Source organism: Podarcis melisellensis (genome assembly GCF_964234715.1).
Source record: "Podarcis melisellensis genome assembly, chromosome: 16".
NCBI classification, from domain to species: domain Eukaryota; kingdom Metazoa; phylum Chordata; class Lepidosauria; order Squamata; family Lacertidae; genus Podarcis; species Podarcis melisellensis.
In genome coordinates, this window is record NC_138533.1 from 3,734,879 (window position 1) to 3,750,170 (window position 15,292).

The 15,292-nt window shown below is 48.2% G+C and overlaps 2 protein-coding genes across 4 annotated transcripts in view; one reads left to right on the forward strand and one right to left on the reverse strand.

Moving 5' to 3' along the window:
• PRUNE1 (prune exopolyphosphatase 1) overlaps nucleotides 1–12,273 on the forward strand; it is a 32,173-nt gene extending 19,900 nt beyond the window's left edge. For both annotated transcript variants that reach the window (XM_081891629.1, XM_081891630.1), the window contains one exon: nucleotides 10,836–12,273. In XM_081891629.1, the coding sequence (XP_081747755.1) occupies nucleotides 10,836–11,312 (477 nt within the window). In that variant the 3' untranslated portion in view covers nucleotides 11,313–12,273. The remainder of the gene's footprint in view (nucleotides 1–10,835) is intronic.
• Nucleotides 1–15,292, reverse strand: part of CERS2 (ceramide synthase 2) — a 161,206-nt gene that overhangs the window by 123,210 nt on the left and 22,704 nt on the right. The window contains exon 1 of one of the 2 annotated variants that reach the window (XM_081891825.1): nucleotides 7,358–7,374. The exons of the other annotated variant lie outside the window; for it this stretch is intronic. The gene's annotated coding sequence lies outside the window, so the exon portion shown is untranslated. Of the gene's footprint in view, nucleotides 1–7,357; nucleotides 7,375–15,292 lie in introns of those variants that run through there. 2 annotated transcript variants of the gene reach the window in all.

Below are 15,292 nucleotides of genomic sequence, written 5' to 3' on the forward strand. Positions count from 1 at the left end.
CAGTGTGATCTGATGGTGAATTTGGGGTGACCCAATGTAAAAATCCTGAGGAACCATGGGCTTTTACCTCTCCCCTCCCAGGCAGCCTCCTTTATCGCTAGCGTCTCTTATCTCTCTCCCAATCGCTTACTGATCGGCTGCTTCCTTTCAACACTCCCTTCCTTCTTGTTTGCCTTAGTGTTTTTTCCTTAGCTGGAGCAGTTTTTTGCTCCTCCTTTTCTTCTCATTTCTCTCCTCGTTGCTTTAGTCTTCCTGTCTCCTCTCCTTGCAAGTTCGCTGTCTTTACCTCCCCCTCCCAGACAGCCTCCTTTATTGCTAGAGTCCCTTATCGATTGTGGAATGAATTGTGGAATGTTGGGAGATTCAGGACAGATAAAACGAATTCCTTCTTCACCCAGCGTGCTGTTGAACTGTGGAACTCGCTGCCACAGGAGGCAATGATGGCTTTGGAAAAGGATTGGGAACATTTGTGGAGGGGAAGGCTATTAGATGCTTCTGAATGCTTGTCGCAGAAAGGGAGAATGGCTCTTGTGCTCAGGTTCTGCGTCAAGGTTCCCCTTTGGGGCATTTCGTTGGCCAGTGTGTAATGTCGTTATATAATGTTCATGGACTGAAATGTATGAACTCTGCTCGTATTCGCTTACATGATTTCTGTTGCTCGCCTCAGGCGAACATGTAGAATTGCAGCAGTTTCGGAGAGAGCTCTCTGACTTCCACGCTGGTGGGACAAATGTTAGAGAGGTCCATTCAGGCTTCCCCAGCTAGATCTTTGGCACTACTACTCCCATGCAGCTGCGCTGGTGGGGGCTGATGGGAATTGTAGTCCAGCTGGGGTAAGACCACATCGTTTATCTGCTCTTTTGACAGGATAGATATACTCAGTACCGAAGACTACACGTTTTTGTCTGAAGCAATGGATAGGGGATTTTTATTTACTTAATAGAGGCTGCTGTATCTTGCCTGGGGAAATTCATAATGTTATGTTCGTTCTGGCTTTTCCGCAAAAAATAATTTCGGTTTTACATCGTTTTATTGGGGGTTTGTGCGATGTTATTATTTCTTATAGGTGTTAAAATAACTTCGATTTGCTTGGGGCATTTAGAAATGAATGGTTATTCACGGTGCATGGAGTTTTTATGTGGGTCTGCGTCGGCGTGCGTTGATCTTAACTCGAACGCCTTTCGTACGGATCCACCCTCCTTTTCTGAACCTCTTTACGATGGTGTAAACACTAGATGCACACAAGCATGCAAAATCAGGCCTCCCAATTGATCCGTGCCGGGGTAACCTGTAGCTGAACCCATGGCCTGTTTCCAAAACCCCACCCACTCCACAAACCCCCACCGCTTTGGCCCCACCTGCTGCCAATACATTAACCCTCCCCAAGGGAACAACATTCACCCCTCCCCTGGATCTGAACTGTTGGGAACTCCCCCCTTGCAAAATTGGCCACCGGTCCGAAAACCACCTTTCTCTTCCAGAGTTCGAAGTCAAGACCTGCAAGGTTTCTATGCGTGAACAAAAATAATCCCTGCTATTTTGATCGAGTCCTTTGTCCTTTTCCTGGGCTCCCTTCCTCTCCGTCAGCTCTCACTCTAGGTTTCCCTGGTGCCCCAAAGCCTCCACCCCATATCCTCTGCCTGCTTCTCCCCAGATCTTGCCAGTTGCCATAACCGGGCGTGTGTGGGGCAGGAGAGACGGTCCTTATTCATCCATCCGTCCGTCCGTCTGGAGAGAAGGGAGCCTTGCTTGGCTGACTCCCAAGGCAAGGGGGAGGGATGTTTACGCAGGCGAGCGGGTCCCCCACCCCTCTGCTAAAGCACTCGTCATTCATTAACCACGGTCAAAGGTTTCTGAGATCACCAGCTAACTAAGTGGGGGGACGTTCAGTGCGCAGGAGAAAGCGCTGTCATGCTCGCGGTTGTCACACCACATTTCCCCCGGCCTGCCTGATGGAAGGTAAGTGGGGTCTCTGGGGAGGGTCTTCTTTTTTGCACCCCCCTTTCCTCTGTCCTCTGCCCCACTCCCCATCTTTGAGTGGCGGAGGGTATCCTTCTCAGCCCTGCATTAATTCGATTCTGTATTGATTCGATTCCTTTTTTTTTTTTTGCACAGGCTGAGCTTTAAGAAGGAAGGGTGTTAACGGATTCCATTTTCTCCTTCCTTTCTTTCTTCCTCCCTCCCAGCATTTAAAAAGCTCGTTTGTGTGTTCTGGCAGGAATCAAAGGCCCCTCCTTTTTTAAACCACCCTGAATGCATTTGCTCAGTGCCAATATGCCGCTGCGTCCAATAGGGCTTAGGATAAATTTTCTCTCCTGCACAACCTACTACTAATGTTTATTATTATTGTTATTATTACACACATGTTTACAAACCTGCAACCTGTATTTCAATACAAAAAAAATATGGCAGCGTGGTGAGAATCTTGGAGACTATACCACTCCCTTATTGTTATTTTTTTAAAAGATCAAGCCCCCAGTCCTCAGCATTTTCAGAGGGCTTCTTTTTTTCCAAAGTGCATCGAATGTTTACGAAACTGCAACCTGTATTTCAAACTGGAAAATTGGGCAGCATTGTAGGAACCTGGGAAAATCTCATTCTGACCTATTATTATTATTAAAATCATGCTTTTCAGTTGGCTTAGTTTCCCCCCCAAAGGGTCAAAGTTTAAGCAAGCCTCTCCAGACATGTAGAACATTCAAATGCATTGAAATCTCCTTTTCAGCCTAGCGCTGATTTCTGAAGGTTTTAAATGCCAGTTTTTAACTGTCTCTTGATAATTTCATTGTTTTATCCTTTTTGCAAATCGCTTAGTGGTTTGCCCCCCCCAACCCCCACCCCCACCAAGTAGTATATAAATTTTATGGGAAAAACTTATTTATTTAAATTTGGAGAAGTGCTTTGGGGGCTGTCTCCTGCTTGAAAGAAATAACCCTTGGCTGAGTAATCATATCAGTTCTAGTTAAGCAACTGGTTAATTCAATCTGCATGTGAGTTAATGCAATCATTCGGGTGCGGAGAGAAAGCCAAACACCCCCCCCCCACGCCCACCTCCTGCCAGCTAGAGAAGCATCAAAAATTGTGAATAATACGCTCAGAAAGCAACCAAAAGCGAAACAAACCCTCTGCAGTGTTTCAGTTGCAGGAATAAAATTTGCTCAGTGGTGGTTTGTGACAACTTGCGATAACACAGCCAGTGGGAGAGGGAACCCTTGTCTCTATTTGTGCCCAGACCGATGGAATCCAATTTATTTCAACTTCCAAGCCATCCGTCCCCCAAAACCCTTTTGCTCCGAACCGCGGCCGCTTTTCACTTGACCGCGAAATTTCCCCGCCTGCCGAAGACAGGCGTTTGTGTTTCGGAAGCTTCCGCTGCAACAAACTTGTTCGTCTTTCAAGCTGCCGAGAGCCCGTCCACCATAGCATTGTCTTGCAAGAGAGATTCCCTTCGGGGTGTTTGAAAAACAACAACCAGCCCTTCCGAAGGGCGAGGCCTCTTCGGGGACGGCGCCTTCCGGGGACCGTGTGCTGGTGGTGGGCGGGGCCAGGGGCAAAACTGGGCGGAGCAACGGATATAAATGTCGGTTTTATGCATGAGGCTAGCTTCAATGCAGACATCCATCTCTGCTCCCCGCCTGGGCAATGCAGAGCTCAAGGGCACAACCTTCCAAAACACTCATGGGGGGCACGATGGAGGGTTGTTGAAGGGTGAAGCTGAGGGTTGGAAGATTCGGGACAGATCGACGGAATTCCTTCTTCGCGAAGCGCCGAGTTGGCCTGTGGAACTCCCTCCCACAAGATGGCTTTGAATACTGGGCAGCTTTGAAAGAGGACAGGGCAAATTTACGGCAGAGGAGACGCCTAGCGATGGCTGCTAGGCATGATGGCTGCACTCTGGCTTCAAAAGCTGCAGGCAGCAATGTTTCTGAATCCCATTCTCTGGCAAGCGCAGGAGGGGAGAGCTGCTCTTGAGCTCAAATTCTGCTTGCTGGTTTCCAACAGATTGGCCCCCATGAGAACAGGATGCTGGCCTAGGTGGGCCATGGGCCTCATCCTGCAGACTTTTTTCATTGCGGTCCAGAACATTTGGAGGTTGTCGAAGGACCGTTTACCGCGAGGAGCAAACTAGGCACTTGTGTGCGGGCTGCTTGGCGGGTTTGGAAACCTTTTCTGCTGTGCAGTGCATTGAAAGTGTAATACAGTGGTACCTCGGGTTAAGTACTTAATTCATTCCAGAGGTCCGTTCTTAACCTGAAACTGTTCTTAACCTGAAGCACCACTTAAGCTAATAGGGCCTCCTGCTGCTGCCGCGCTGCTGGAGCACGATTTCTGTTCTCATCCTGAAGCAAAGTTCTTAACCTGAAGGACTATTTCTGGGTTAGCGAAGACTGTAACCTGAAGCGTATGTAACCTGAAGCGTATGTAACCCGAGGTACCACTGTAAACAAAAATCTGCCCTTATTCCCTTACGGGGAACACAAGAGCCCTTTGCAGGTTCTCTATCGGAGAAAATAACAGAGGCCAACCAGAGAATATTGAGAAGCAAAGCAGCTAGTAAGCCTGAACTTTATTGATGCTGTATTAGTTTTAACACTCAGTTGGGAGCCGCCCAGAGCGGCTGGGGAAACTCAGCCAGATGGGCATGGTATAAATAAATTATTATTATTATTATTATTATTATTATTATTATTATTATTATTATTATCTGTTGCAATAGGGTGCTCCCCTCACACGCAGGAAAGGAGGAGGACTCATAACCAAGGTGTGCCTGCCCTTTAATTTCCCTGCCCTGGAGCTCAAGACCACTCCTCCATACAACATACATCACAGAAGCGGTGTAACCCAAGACCCACCCCTCACAAACATCATACCTGCCATCATAGAAAAGGTGGTCTACAACAGAAATTTGAGTGTAATGTTGTTTTTCCTGTCTGCCAGGTTATCTGATCATGCCTTATCTGATTGCCTTTCCTGGTAGTCTGGCCATTCCTTTGAGATTACCCAATTCCTGCCCTTCCTCCTTGCAGAGAAAACATTCGGTCAGTTTGGGAGTCAAAATGGTTTCAGGACAGTCTTCCTGTGCTGCTCCAGACATGTGGTCCACATATCTATGCTTGTGCTTGGTTGGTACATTTAAATAACATTTATTATAGATATAGAAGACCTTAAATTTTTTATTGCAAAAGAATTGCATTATCCTTTACTCGATATCTTTTGCGGCTCTTCCCCTGCACGACGCCCCGTGGAAGGAGTTTATTAGGCAGCGGGAGAAGTTAATGGACGCATAACAAGCGAGGGACATGGTTCACAAAGCGGCTAATTCCCCTAGCCTCCGTCCTTGACAAGGCAGCTGTAAAAATCGCCTTTTTCCTCCCTCTCTGCCCTTCCTCGTTGAATACAAATGAGGGCATTTCTTTGGGTGGTTTTTCTTTTTCAATGGGAAGTCCTCACAGCTTTCGCCTCTGGCAAAGAAAGGCCTTCAAAGCTGGGCAGGTTGCAAGGCTGGCTGTAGCTTTGATGCTGCCCACTGGTTTGGTGTTTTTTTTTAGGGGGGCTCCTCTCCCTACGGGACGTGGGTGGCGCTATGGGTTAAACCACAGAGTCTAGGACTTGTCGATTGGAAGGTCGGCGGTTGAAATCCCCGTGATTGGGTGAGCTCCCGTTGCTCAGTCCCTGCTCCTGCCCACCTAGCAGTTCAAAAGCACGTCAAAGTGCAAGTAGATCAATAGGTACCACTCTGGTGGGAAGGTAAACGGCGTTTCCGTGCGCTGCTCTGGTTCGCCAGAAGCGGCTTAGTCCTGTTGGCCACATGACCCGGAAGCTGTACATCGGCTCCCTCGGCCAGTAAAGCGAGATGAGCGACGCAACCCCAGAATCGTCCGCAACTGGACCTAATGGTCAGGGGTCCCTTTACTTACCTCTCCCTACTCCATCATTATTTTAAAAAATTGCTTTTCTACCTCCATAACATAAACAAATGTACATGTCAAAGCAGTTTAAAGCAATAAAACCATACCATAAATCCATTAGAAAGTTAAAAACGGACATGAATTAAACCTTGTGGAAGGATGTACTCCTGTTGGAATAGAAAAGTTTTCAGCAGGTGTTTTAACGTTGTCTTGCGGGATCTCCAGTGGCAGAGAGTTCCACAGAGCCGGCCCAATGATGACCCCCAAAGGCTCGATTTCTTGTGGTTGTCAAAGGAGCCTCGCAGAGTCAAGGCTGCGGCATTTGTAGGGCGCAGGCAAAAGGGATGGGTGGGTGCAATGCTGTTTGGAATCGGAAGGCAGGCTAGAATTTGGGGGAGCCTAAGGGAAGGTCCCCCAGGTTCAGTCCCCAGGATCTCCACCTTGGGCAGCAAAATACATGCCTGAAACCCCGAGGAGCCACTGGGACCGTGATCTGAGTCCGCAGGAAGCAGCTTCCTGCGTTGCTCTTCAGATCAGCATTCAGAACCCTGAGGACTAGAATCTTATAATTTTAGTTTTAGGGGGAGAGCTGTAGCTCTGTGGCATAGCGCTCGTTTTGCACACAGGAGGTCCCCGGTCCAGTATCCGACAGCATCCACACGTAGGGCTGGGAACTACCCTATTTTTCGCTCTATAAGACGCACCAGACCCCAAGACGCACCTAGTTTTTGGAGGAGGAAAACAAGGAAAAAAATATTCTGAATCTCAGAAGCCAGAACAACAAGAGGGATCGCTGCGCAGTGAAAGCTCCTTATGACACACACACATTTCCCCTTACTTTTTAGGAGGGAAAAAGTGATTCTTATAGAGCAAAAAATACGGTATCTCCTGCCTGAAACCCAGGAGAGATGCTGTCGGTCAGAGCAGGCAGTACTGGGCTGGATGTCCGCTGCGAGAAAAGGATCCTGGTCTAGGATGGGCCTTGGGGCCTGATTCGGCGTGGATTTTCCTTGAACCCTGGACCTTCATCCAGCTAAACTTTGGTTCTCTGGGACCCGCGTAAATTCCGTTAACCCCCCCCCTCCAAAGCAATTGCAGCTTCGAAATGAGCAACCCTGCAGGGCTGTTGTTGAGAATTGCCATGGTAGTTAATGCGGAAGCATTTGCAACCGCTGCTCTGCTGTACGGGATACAGCGTGGTGCAGTGATGAGAGTGCTGAAGTAGAACCTGGGACAGACCCGGGTTCGAATCACCTCTCAGCCGTGAAGCTCCCTGGTTCTGACCTGGGCCTAGTTGCTGTCTTCTCACAGAGTTGTTGTTGTTGTTGTTGTTGTTGGGATTAAAGGAGGAGGGAGAGAACCACGTGGACCACCTTGAGCTCTTTGGAGAGAGAAAGTTCCCTCTACAGCAGGGGGGTTTGGTCTGGGTGACCCACTTTCCAATGCCACAATTCTCTCTTTTTTTATAATAAATTTTTATTAAATTTTTCCATTTTATCTCCAATCGTACAAATTTCCACATGACATATTTTGACTTATTGGACCTCCCTCAACTCCTCTGACAATCATCCGTAGTTAAATTTCTATCTTCACATTCCTTAATATAGTATCGCCTTTAAATAAAATTTTTCTGTCCTCATTTACATTCTTGCAATATTCCTTATTTTTTCACAAAGCTTCTTTAAAACACACTAGCGTTGTATATTCCTCACATACAGTTTTCAAATATTCTCTGAATTTTCCCCAGTCCTCTAGAAACTTATGGTCTCTTTGAAGTCTAATTTTTCCAGTTAATTTTTCCAGTTCTGCATAGTCTGTTAGTTTTGTTCTCCATTATTCCAAAGTCGGTAGTTCTTCTTGTTTCCATTTTTGGGCCATCATCCAACACCACATTTCTCTGATCTCAACTGTACCCATGTGCTGTGCATCGTGTGTGTGGCGTCATGTAGCCATTTTCTGCCGCCACATGGCCCCCGGAGGGTCCGCAAAGGACAGAAGCGGCCCTCGACCCAGAAAATCCGAGCTAGCGCTGCGTCGAAGCGCCCAAAAAAGGCTTTTGACCGCTCCGAGTTAACCTTTCTGTCCTAGAGAATCGGATGGGGGGCCTCCCTCTTTGTGGAGGCATATTTTTGGTCTGTTCCTAACCCCCCACCCCACCCTCTCCTCTGCCTTTTATTGACAAAGGCTAATCTGGCATCGCGACGGCAGGCTCAGATCCTGCGGCTGCCATTCCTGGATTTGCCTGACATCGTGTACAGCCCACAAGTGAGTCACCGCCATCCGGGTGCTGCTGTCCTCAGCTGACTTCCTCATTTCCAAAAGGGGCTGTCAAAAAGACCTAAAATAAGAGGCGCTTATCAAGAGCCCTGGAAACTTCCACGCCGGCGGAGCAAGAGGGAGAGAGCCCAGCTTAGGACGATTTCTCTGCCACCCCTTCTACGCCCATCCTTCACCTCTCTGGTCGAGGTGAGTGGTTGGGGTCTCAGGATGCGACCGATGGGTAGGAGGAAAGCCCCCTCCATCCTGCAGACGGGAGCCACGAGGTGGATTTCGGTCTGGCGTTCCTCTTTCGCAGCCTTTCCCGGAGGCATCGCTGCAGATGGCCTTCTGCACTCCAAACAGATGCACTGCATAATAATAATAATAATAATAATAATAATAATAATAATAATAATAATTTATTTATACCCCGCCCATCTGGCTGAGTTTCCCCAGCCACTCTGGGCGGCTCCCAATCAAGTGTTAAAAACAGTATAGCGTTAAATATAAAAAACTTCCCTAAACAGGGCTGCCTTCAGATGTCTTCTGAATGTCAGGTAGTTGTTTATCTCTTTGACATCTGCTGGAAGGGCGTTCCACAGGGTGGGCACCACTACTGAGAAGGCCCTCTGCCTGGTTCCCTGCAACCTCACTTCTCGCAATGAGGGAACCGCCAGAAGGCCCTCGGCGCTGGACCTCAGTGTCCTGGCTGAACGATGGGGGTGGAGATGCTCCTTCAGGTCTACAGGACCGAGGCCGTTTAGGGCTTTAAAGGTCAGCACCAACACTTTGAATTGTGCGCGGAAATGTACTGGGAGCCAATGCAGATCTCTCAGGACCGGTGTTATGTGGTCTCAGCGGCCGCTCCCAGTCACCAGTCTAGCTGCCACATTCTGGATTAATTGCAGTTTCCGGGTCGCCTTCAAAGGTAGCCCCACGTAGAGCGCATTGCAGTAGTCCAAGCGGGAGATAACTAGAGCATGTACCACTCTGGCGAGACAGTCCGCAGGCAGGTAGGGTCTCATCCTGCCTACCAGATGGACCTGGTAGACAGCTGCCCTGGACACAGAATTAACCTCCATGGACAGGACACAGAATTAACCTCCATGGACAGCTGTGAGTCCAAAATGACTCCCAGGTTGCGCAGCTGGTCCTTCAGGGGCACAGTTACCCCATTCAGGACCAGGGAGTCCCCCACACTCGCCCGCCTCCTGTCCCCCCAAAAAAGTACTTCTGTCTTGTCAGGATTCAACCTCAATCTGTTAGCCGCCATCCATCCTCTAACCGCCTGCAGCTGAGCTAAGGCTCTTTCTTTGCTTGCTTCATTTTATTTCCTTAACCTTTTCGCACTGCGAGCCTCAGCTTCAGGATCTGTCCTTCCAGTGAGCACTCAGGGCTGATTTCCTTCAGAATGGAGAGGTTTGATCTTCTTGCAGTCCATGGGGCTCTCAAGAGTCTCCTCCAGCACCAGAATTCAAAAGCATCCATTCTTTGGCAATCAGCCTTCTTTATGGTCCAGCTCTCACTTCCATACATCACGACTGGGAAAACCATGGCTTTAACTATACAGACCTTTGTCAGCAAGGTGATGTCTCTGCTTTTTAAGATGCTGGCTAGGTTTGTCATTGCTTTCCCCCCTTTTTTTAAAAGTAATTTTTATTGAATGATTTTATGTTACAAAAAACAATACAGCCATACTACCACTAAATACAATTAAGAAATAAAAATTACATACAACAATATTTAATTTGTTATTTGTTATTTACCATCTTACTTCCTCTCAAACATTCCATACAGAAACAAACATTCCATACAGAAACATTACATATGTGCTGTAATGGTTATAGGGGTTGCTCGTACGTAAGTTGCCGCCACTCCTGGCTAGGTTACCTGGTTGAACCCTTTCTGTCTGGACAGCCTTTCACTTCGTGGCTGTCTCAATCGCTGGCAGAATCCGTCAGTGGGCGTTTCTTGAACTTCTTCCATCAAAGAAGTTCTTTGACGCCTAGTCTCCTCCTACTCTCCCTGCGCGGAAATCTTCTGCACAGGGAGGGTGTGGGCAGCGGAGGACCCGTGCTCTCCCCGCTGGTCTCCGGTGAAGAGTCCTGGAGCCTCCTCTCCGATTCCCCCATCTGCCCCCCTTCTCCACTGGTGTTACGCTGATTTCCTTCCCCAGCAGATGGGCTGCCTCTCTCCCTGCTGGGACCCTCTCCGGCATCCCTCTGGAGCCTTCCCTCCGCCTCTGGCTCCGATGGCAGTTCCCTGACATGTGCAGACACCCACACTCCAAAGCAGCAGGAAACATAATAAATACCTAATTGTTATCCGCCTCCTTTTACTTCCTTTGTCACTCGAACGCTAGCACGGAGTCAAAACTATTACAGTGGTACCTCAGGTTACATACGATTCAGGTTACAGACTCTGCTAATCCAGAAATAGTTCTTCAGGTTAAGAACTTTGCTTCAGGATAAGAACAGAAATTGGGCTCCAGTGGCGCGGCAGCAGCAGGAGGCCCCATTAGCTAAAGTGGTGCTTCAGGTTAAGAACAGTTTCAGGTTAAGAACAGACCTCCGGAACGAATTAAGTACTTAACCCAAGGTACCACTGTATTGCAGTGTTGAACGTATCTTCTGTAACCATTGAGCTTGTTGTGTTTTGTTTCCCCAGATCTGTCAAGTTCTGGAAACCTCCAGCAGCCCTCCCCTGAGCCTGTCTCCCCTTGAGAGCCCGTACGCCACTGTCCGAGCCTACCACCAGGGCAACACCACCGCCTCCCGCAAAAAAGTCCTCCCCGTCGTCCGAGATTTCCTGCGGGAGTGGGACCGGCCAGCCCCCGCCGCCATGCAGCCCGAGGCCACAGCCCCGTGCGGCAAGACGAGGCCGGAGCCCCGAGGCGCCGAACCCTGCGAGCGAGAGCATGGGGCCTGCGGCCTCAGGAAGGACCCCGCGAAGCCACACCGCCTGGGGGACGACCTGGCCGCGGATGATGACGCCCCGCTGCCCCCCACGCCCATGAACAGCCTGGTGGACGAGTGCCCCCTCGACCGGGGGCTCCCCAAACTGTCGGCCGAGGCCGTCTTCGAAAAGTTCAGCCGCATCGCCGAGGCTCGCTCCTCCGCGGACGACGAACCGGGGAAGAAGTGATGCTGGACGGACTCCTTTTTGAACCCGGGGAAATTCTCTGGCAGGGGTGTGTGAATGTGTTTGTGTGTGCAAACGGACGCACGGACGGATGTGGGGGAATCTAACGCGCGGCACGTTTCTCCGCCAAGTGGTCCCGCACGCGGAGGAACGAGAGGCAGCAGGGAAAGGATTTTGGGCGGGGAGATGGTTGGACAAAGTGTTTCTGCGGCTCGGGGAGACAGACCTTGAGCGCGGGGTCTCCACTAATGGCAAAGGCTAGAGACAAAGGGTGACAGAACAGATGCCCACAGGTAATCATAATAATAATTCTTTATTACGGTCGGAGACCAGCTTGCAAAACACATAATGGGACTGCACTCCCGGAAGCAAAGCAGACATTTAAAACAATATACAGCAATGGCAGGTATCATTTTCTAGATCGCGGGGAGACCTCTGTCGACGGGGGTCCCAGGGCAGGTCTGGCTTTTGGAAACGATTCGTATCTACTGTTCGCTCCCCAGTTCCACTGGCCATTAAGAGCAAGAGGTTTTGATCCACGGATACCAAGGCTCGTTGAAATGGGGAAGAGAACGGTCCAGCGAGCTGTTGATCCGGACGGAGATAGGCCGTTGTCTCAAGAGGGATCGGAGAAAGGCTTTGTTATCTGCGGGATATGCACACACACCCTGTTTGTCTCACTGTCTCCTCCGGTTCAACAGGTCAGACAGGCTTTTGTGGAAAGTCTTCCAGACCTGTTGGACCAGGCCAGAGGGGAAAGTACGGCGAGACTTTTAGCTCTGCACCGGAGCAACCGCTGCAGACAAAGCTGAACCGTCACTTTTTGCAAGATTTTGGGTCTGGGGAGAGCTCCACCGCGGGCCAAAGACTTCAGCTGCCTCTGTGTGTCTCTAGCATGCTGTTGTGGAGTGTGTTTGAAATGGATTTAATACACTTTCTAATGAATAAAAGCAAAAACAAAGAACCTGCACTCAAATATACATTCTATTTTAGAATATATCTGGTCTTTTATTTCTGTGCCAGCTCCTGGGAGATCAGATGTCTAGGAATACTGTGTTTTTTAAAAACACTTATTTTTTTAAAAAATCTATATATCCATCCTCAATATACCCGTTAGTCAGAATAGAGAGAGACCGACCAGAAGGCTGGAGGAGACAGAAAAGCTGATGGAGGAGAGAGGGAGGGAGAAAAGGATGCCCCACCCAATTTGAATTTATTTAAGGACAACTATGAGAAATGTTGGTCAGAGATAAAAAGAGATCTGGAAACATGGTCAAGATTAAAACTTTCCTTGTTGGGCAGAATAGCTGCTATAAAGATGAATGTATTGCCGAAAATGCTATTTTTGTTTCAGTCCCTCCAGATCGTGGATAAGGTGGAATGTTTTGGAAAATGGCAGAGGGATTTATCTAAATTTGTCTGGCAGGGCAAAAAGCCCCGAATAAAGTTTAAAATACTAACAGATGCGAAAGAAAGAGGGGGGTTTGCCCTGCCGGACTTGAGGTTATATTATGAAGCTGCAGCCCTCTGCTGGTTGAAGGATTGGATCCTATTGGAGAACACCGACGTCCTTGACCTGGAGGGATTTGATAATGTTTTTGGGTGGCATGCATATTTGTGGTATGACAAGGTTAAAGTTCATAAATTGTTCAAAAACCATATTGTCAGAAGGGCAATTTTCATGGTCTGGTCAAAATACAAAGACTTATTGGAGAGTAAAACTCCGAGGTGGCTCTCACCGATGGAGGCCAAAGCACGTAAAAGACTCAATATGGAGGCCCACTGGCCTAAATATTGGGAAATAATTGAAAAAATTGGAGATAAATGGAGGTTACAGAGTATGGAAAAGTTAAAAAACAAGGTGCGAGATTGGTTGCATTATGCTCAAATCCAGGAAGTTTTTAAAGCAGACAAAAAAGTGGGTTTTCAGGAGGAAAAATCGAAACTAGAAACAGAGTTGCTTGAGCCAAAATCCAAGCTAATTTCGAGAATGTATAACTTGCTGCTTAAATGGAACACACAGGATGAGATTGTCAAATCCTCTATGATAAAGTGGGCACAGGACTTGGGGCATAACATTATGTTTGAAGACTGGGAAAGGTTATGGAACACCGGAATGAAATTCACGGCATGTACTGCCTTGAAGGAAAACATTATGAAAATGATATACCGGTGGTACATGACCCCAGTCAAGCTTGCAAAGATATATCACCTGTCCGATAATAAATGTTGGAAATGTAAGGAAGAGGAAGGGACATTTTTACACCTCTGGTGGACCTGCCCGAAAGTGAAGGCCTTCTGGGAAATGATACATAATGAACTAAAAAAGGTGCTGAGATTCACCTTACCTAAGAAACCGGAGGCCTTCCTTCTGGGCATGGTAGACCAGAGGATGGTCAAGAAAGATAGAACTTTCTTTATGTACGCTACTACAGCAGCGAGGATTCTGTTGGCAAAGCACTGGAAGACACAAAATCTACCCACATTGGAAGAATGGCAGACGCAGCTGATGGACTATATGGAGTTGGCTGAAATGACTGGCAGAATTCGAGACTCGGGAGAAGAAGAAACGGAGGAAGTTTGGAAAAATTTTAAGGACTATTTGAAAAAGCATTATAAGTTGTATGAATGTTAAAAAATGCTCCTTTCTAGGAAGGTATACCTTCAGTATCGGCAAATTTCTGAATTGATAAATAAGACACTATAAGACAGAAGTGAAGTAACGAAATATTTTTATTGTGTGGAAATTAAAAATTAATGCAATTGTATCGAAATGTTTACAACAGTTAACACGATAAAATGGAAGATATATTGTTATGTATAAAACAAGTCAACAAATTGCTGAGGTTTTGGTTACACAGGGAATGCAGTGCTTGGGAGATGGGGGAAGTCCATTGGATTTACGGAAGTATGTATTTGAAAGTGGAAATTTGTTTATTAAAAACCTAATAAAATATTTATAAAAAAAGAAAAAAAAGAAAAGGATGCCCCACCCACTTTTGGCTCTGGCTCCACCCACTACTTGGTTTGGCCCCGCCCACACCCACACACCATCCTCTGCTGATCCAACATTCACCCTCCCTCACCATGATCAATCCATTAGATATTGAGAACCTGGGTGGGTGAGCGTTGGGTGGCAACCTGCGAGATCCGGGTTCGAAAATCTCCACTCAGCCACAAAGCTCTTGCCAGGGTGATTTTGGGCCAGCTGCTGTGTCTCAGCCTGACCTACCTCACAAGGCTGTTGTGAGGATGAAGCAGGGAGGGGATGCAGGAAAAAAAATGCACGCCACTTCGAGTTCCAGGTTTACAAATGGAACGAAGAAAGAAAAACACACACCCCTTTTTCCCTCTTGGCTGTGAAATTCAGGGCTGAGGGCAGCTGCACCTGTTGAATTCCTAACCGCTTGTGCGGTCAGTGGCGAAGGTTCAAGGTTCCTCCCAGGGAATGCAGGAAAGCTAAAGTTTTTGTCCCAGGGGGAGATTTCCGCCCCGATCCGTGATGGAGCACAACATGCGCAGGATTGTAAATTGGATCTGAGTATGGACACCGCCTAAGGGACGCGGGTGGCGCTGTGGGTTAAACCACAGAGCCTAGGATTGCTGATCGGAAGGTCGCGGTTCGAATCCCCACGACAGGCTGAACTCCCGTTGCTCAGTCCCTGCTCCTGCCAACCTAGCAGTTCAAAAGCACGTCAAAGTGCAAGTAGATAAATAGGTACCACTCCGGCAGGAAGGTGAACGGCGTTTCCGTGCGCTGCTCTGGTTCGCCAGAAGCAGCTTAGTCCTGCTGGCCACATGACCTGGAAGCTGTACGCCGGCTCCCTCGGCCAATAAAGCGAGATGAGCGCCGCAACCCCAGAGTCAGTCACGACTGGACCTAATGGTCAGGGGTCCCTTTACCTTTTTATGGACACCTCCTATCTGGGCTGCGTTCCTGTCAATGGGGTATGCAGGTACCAGCATCCCGACACACAAACATG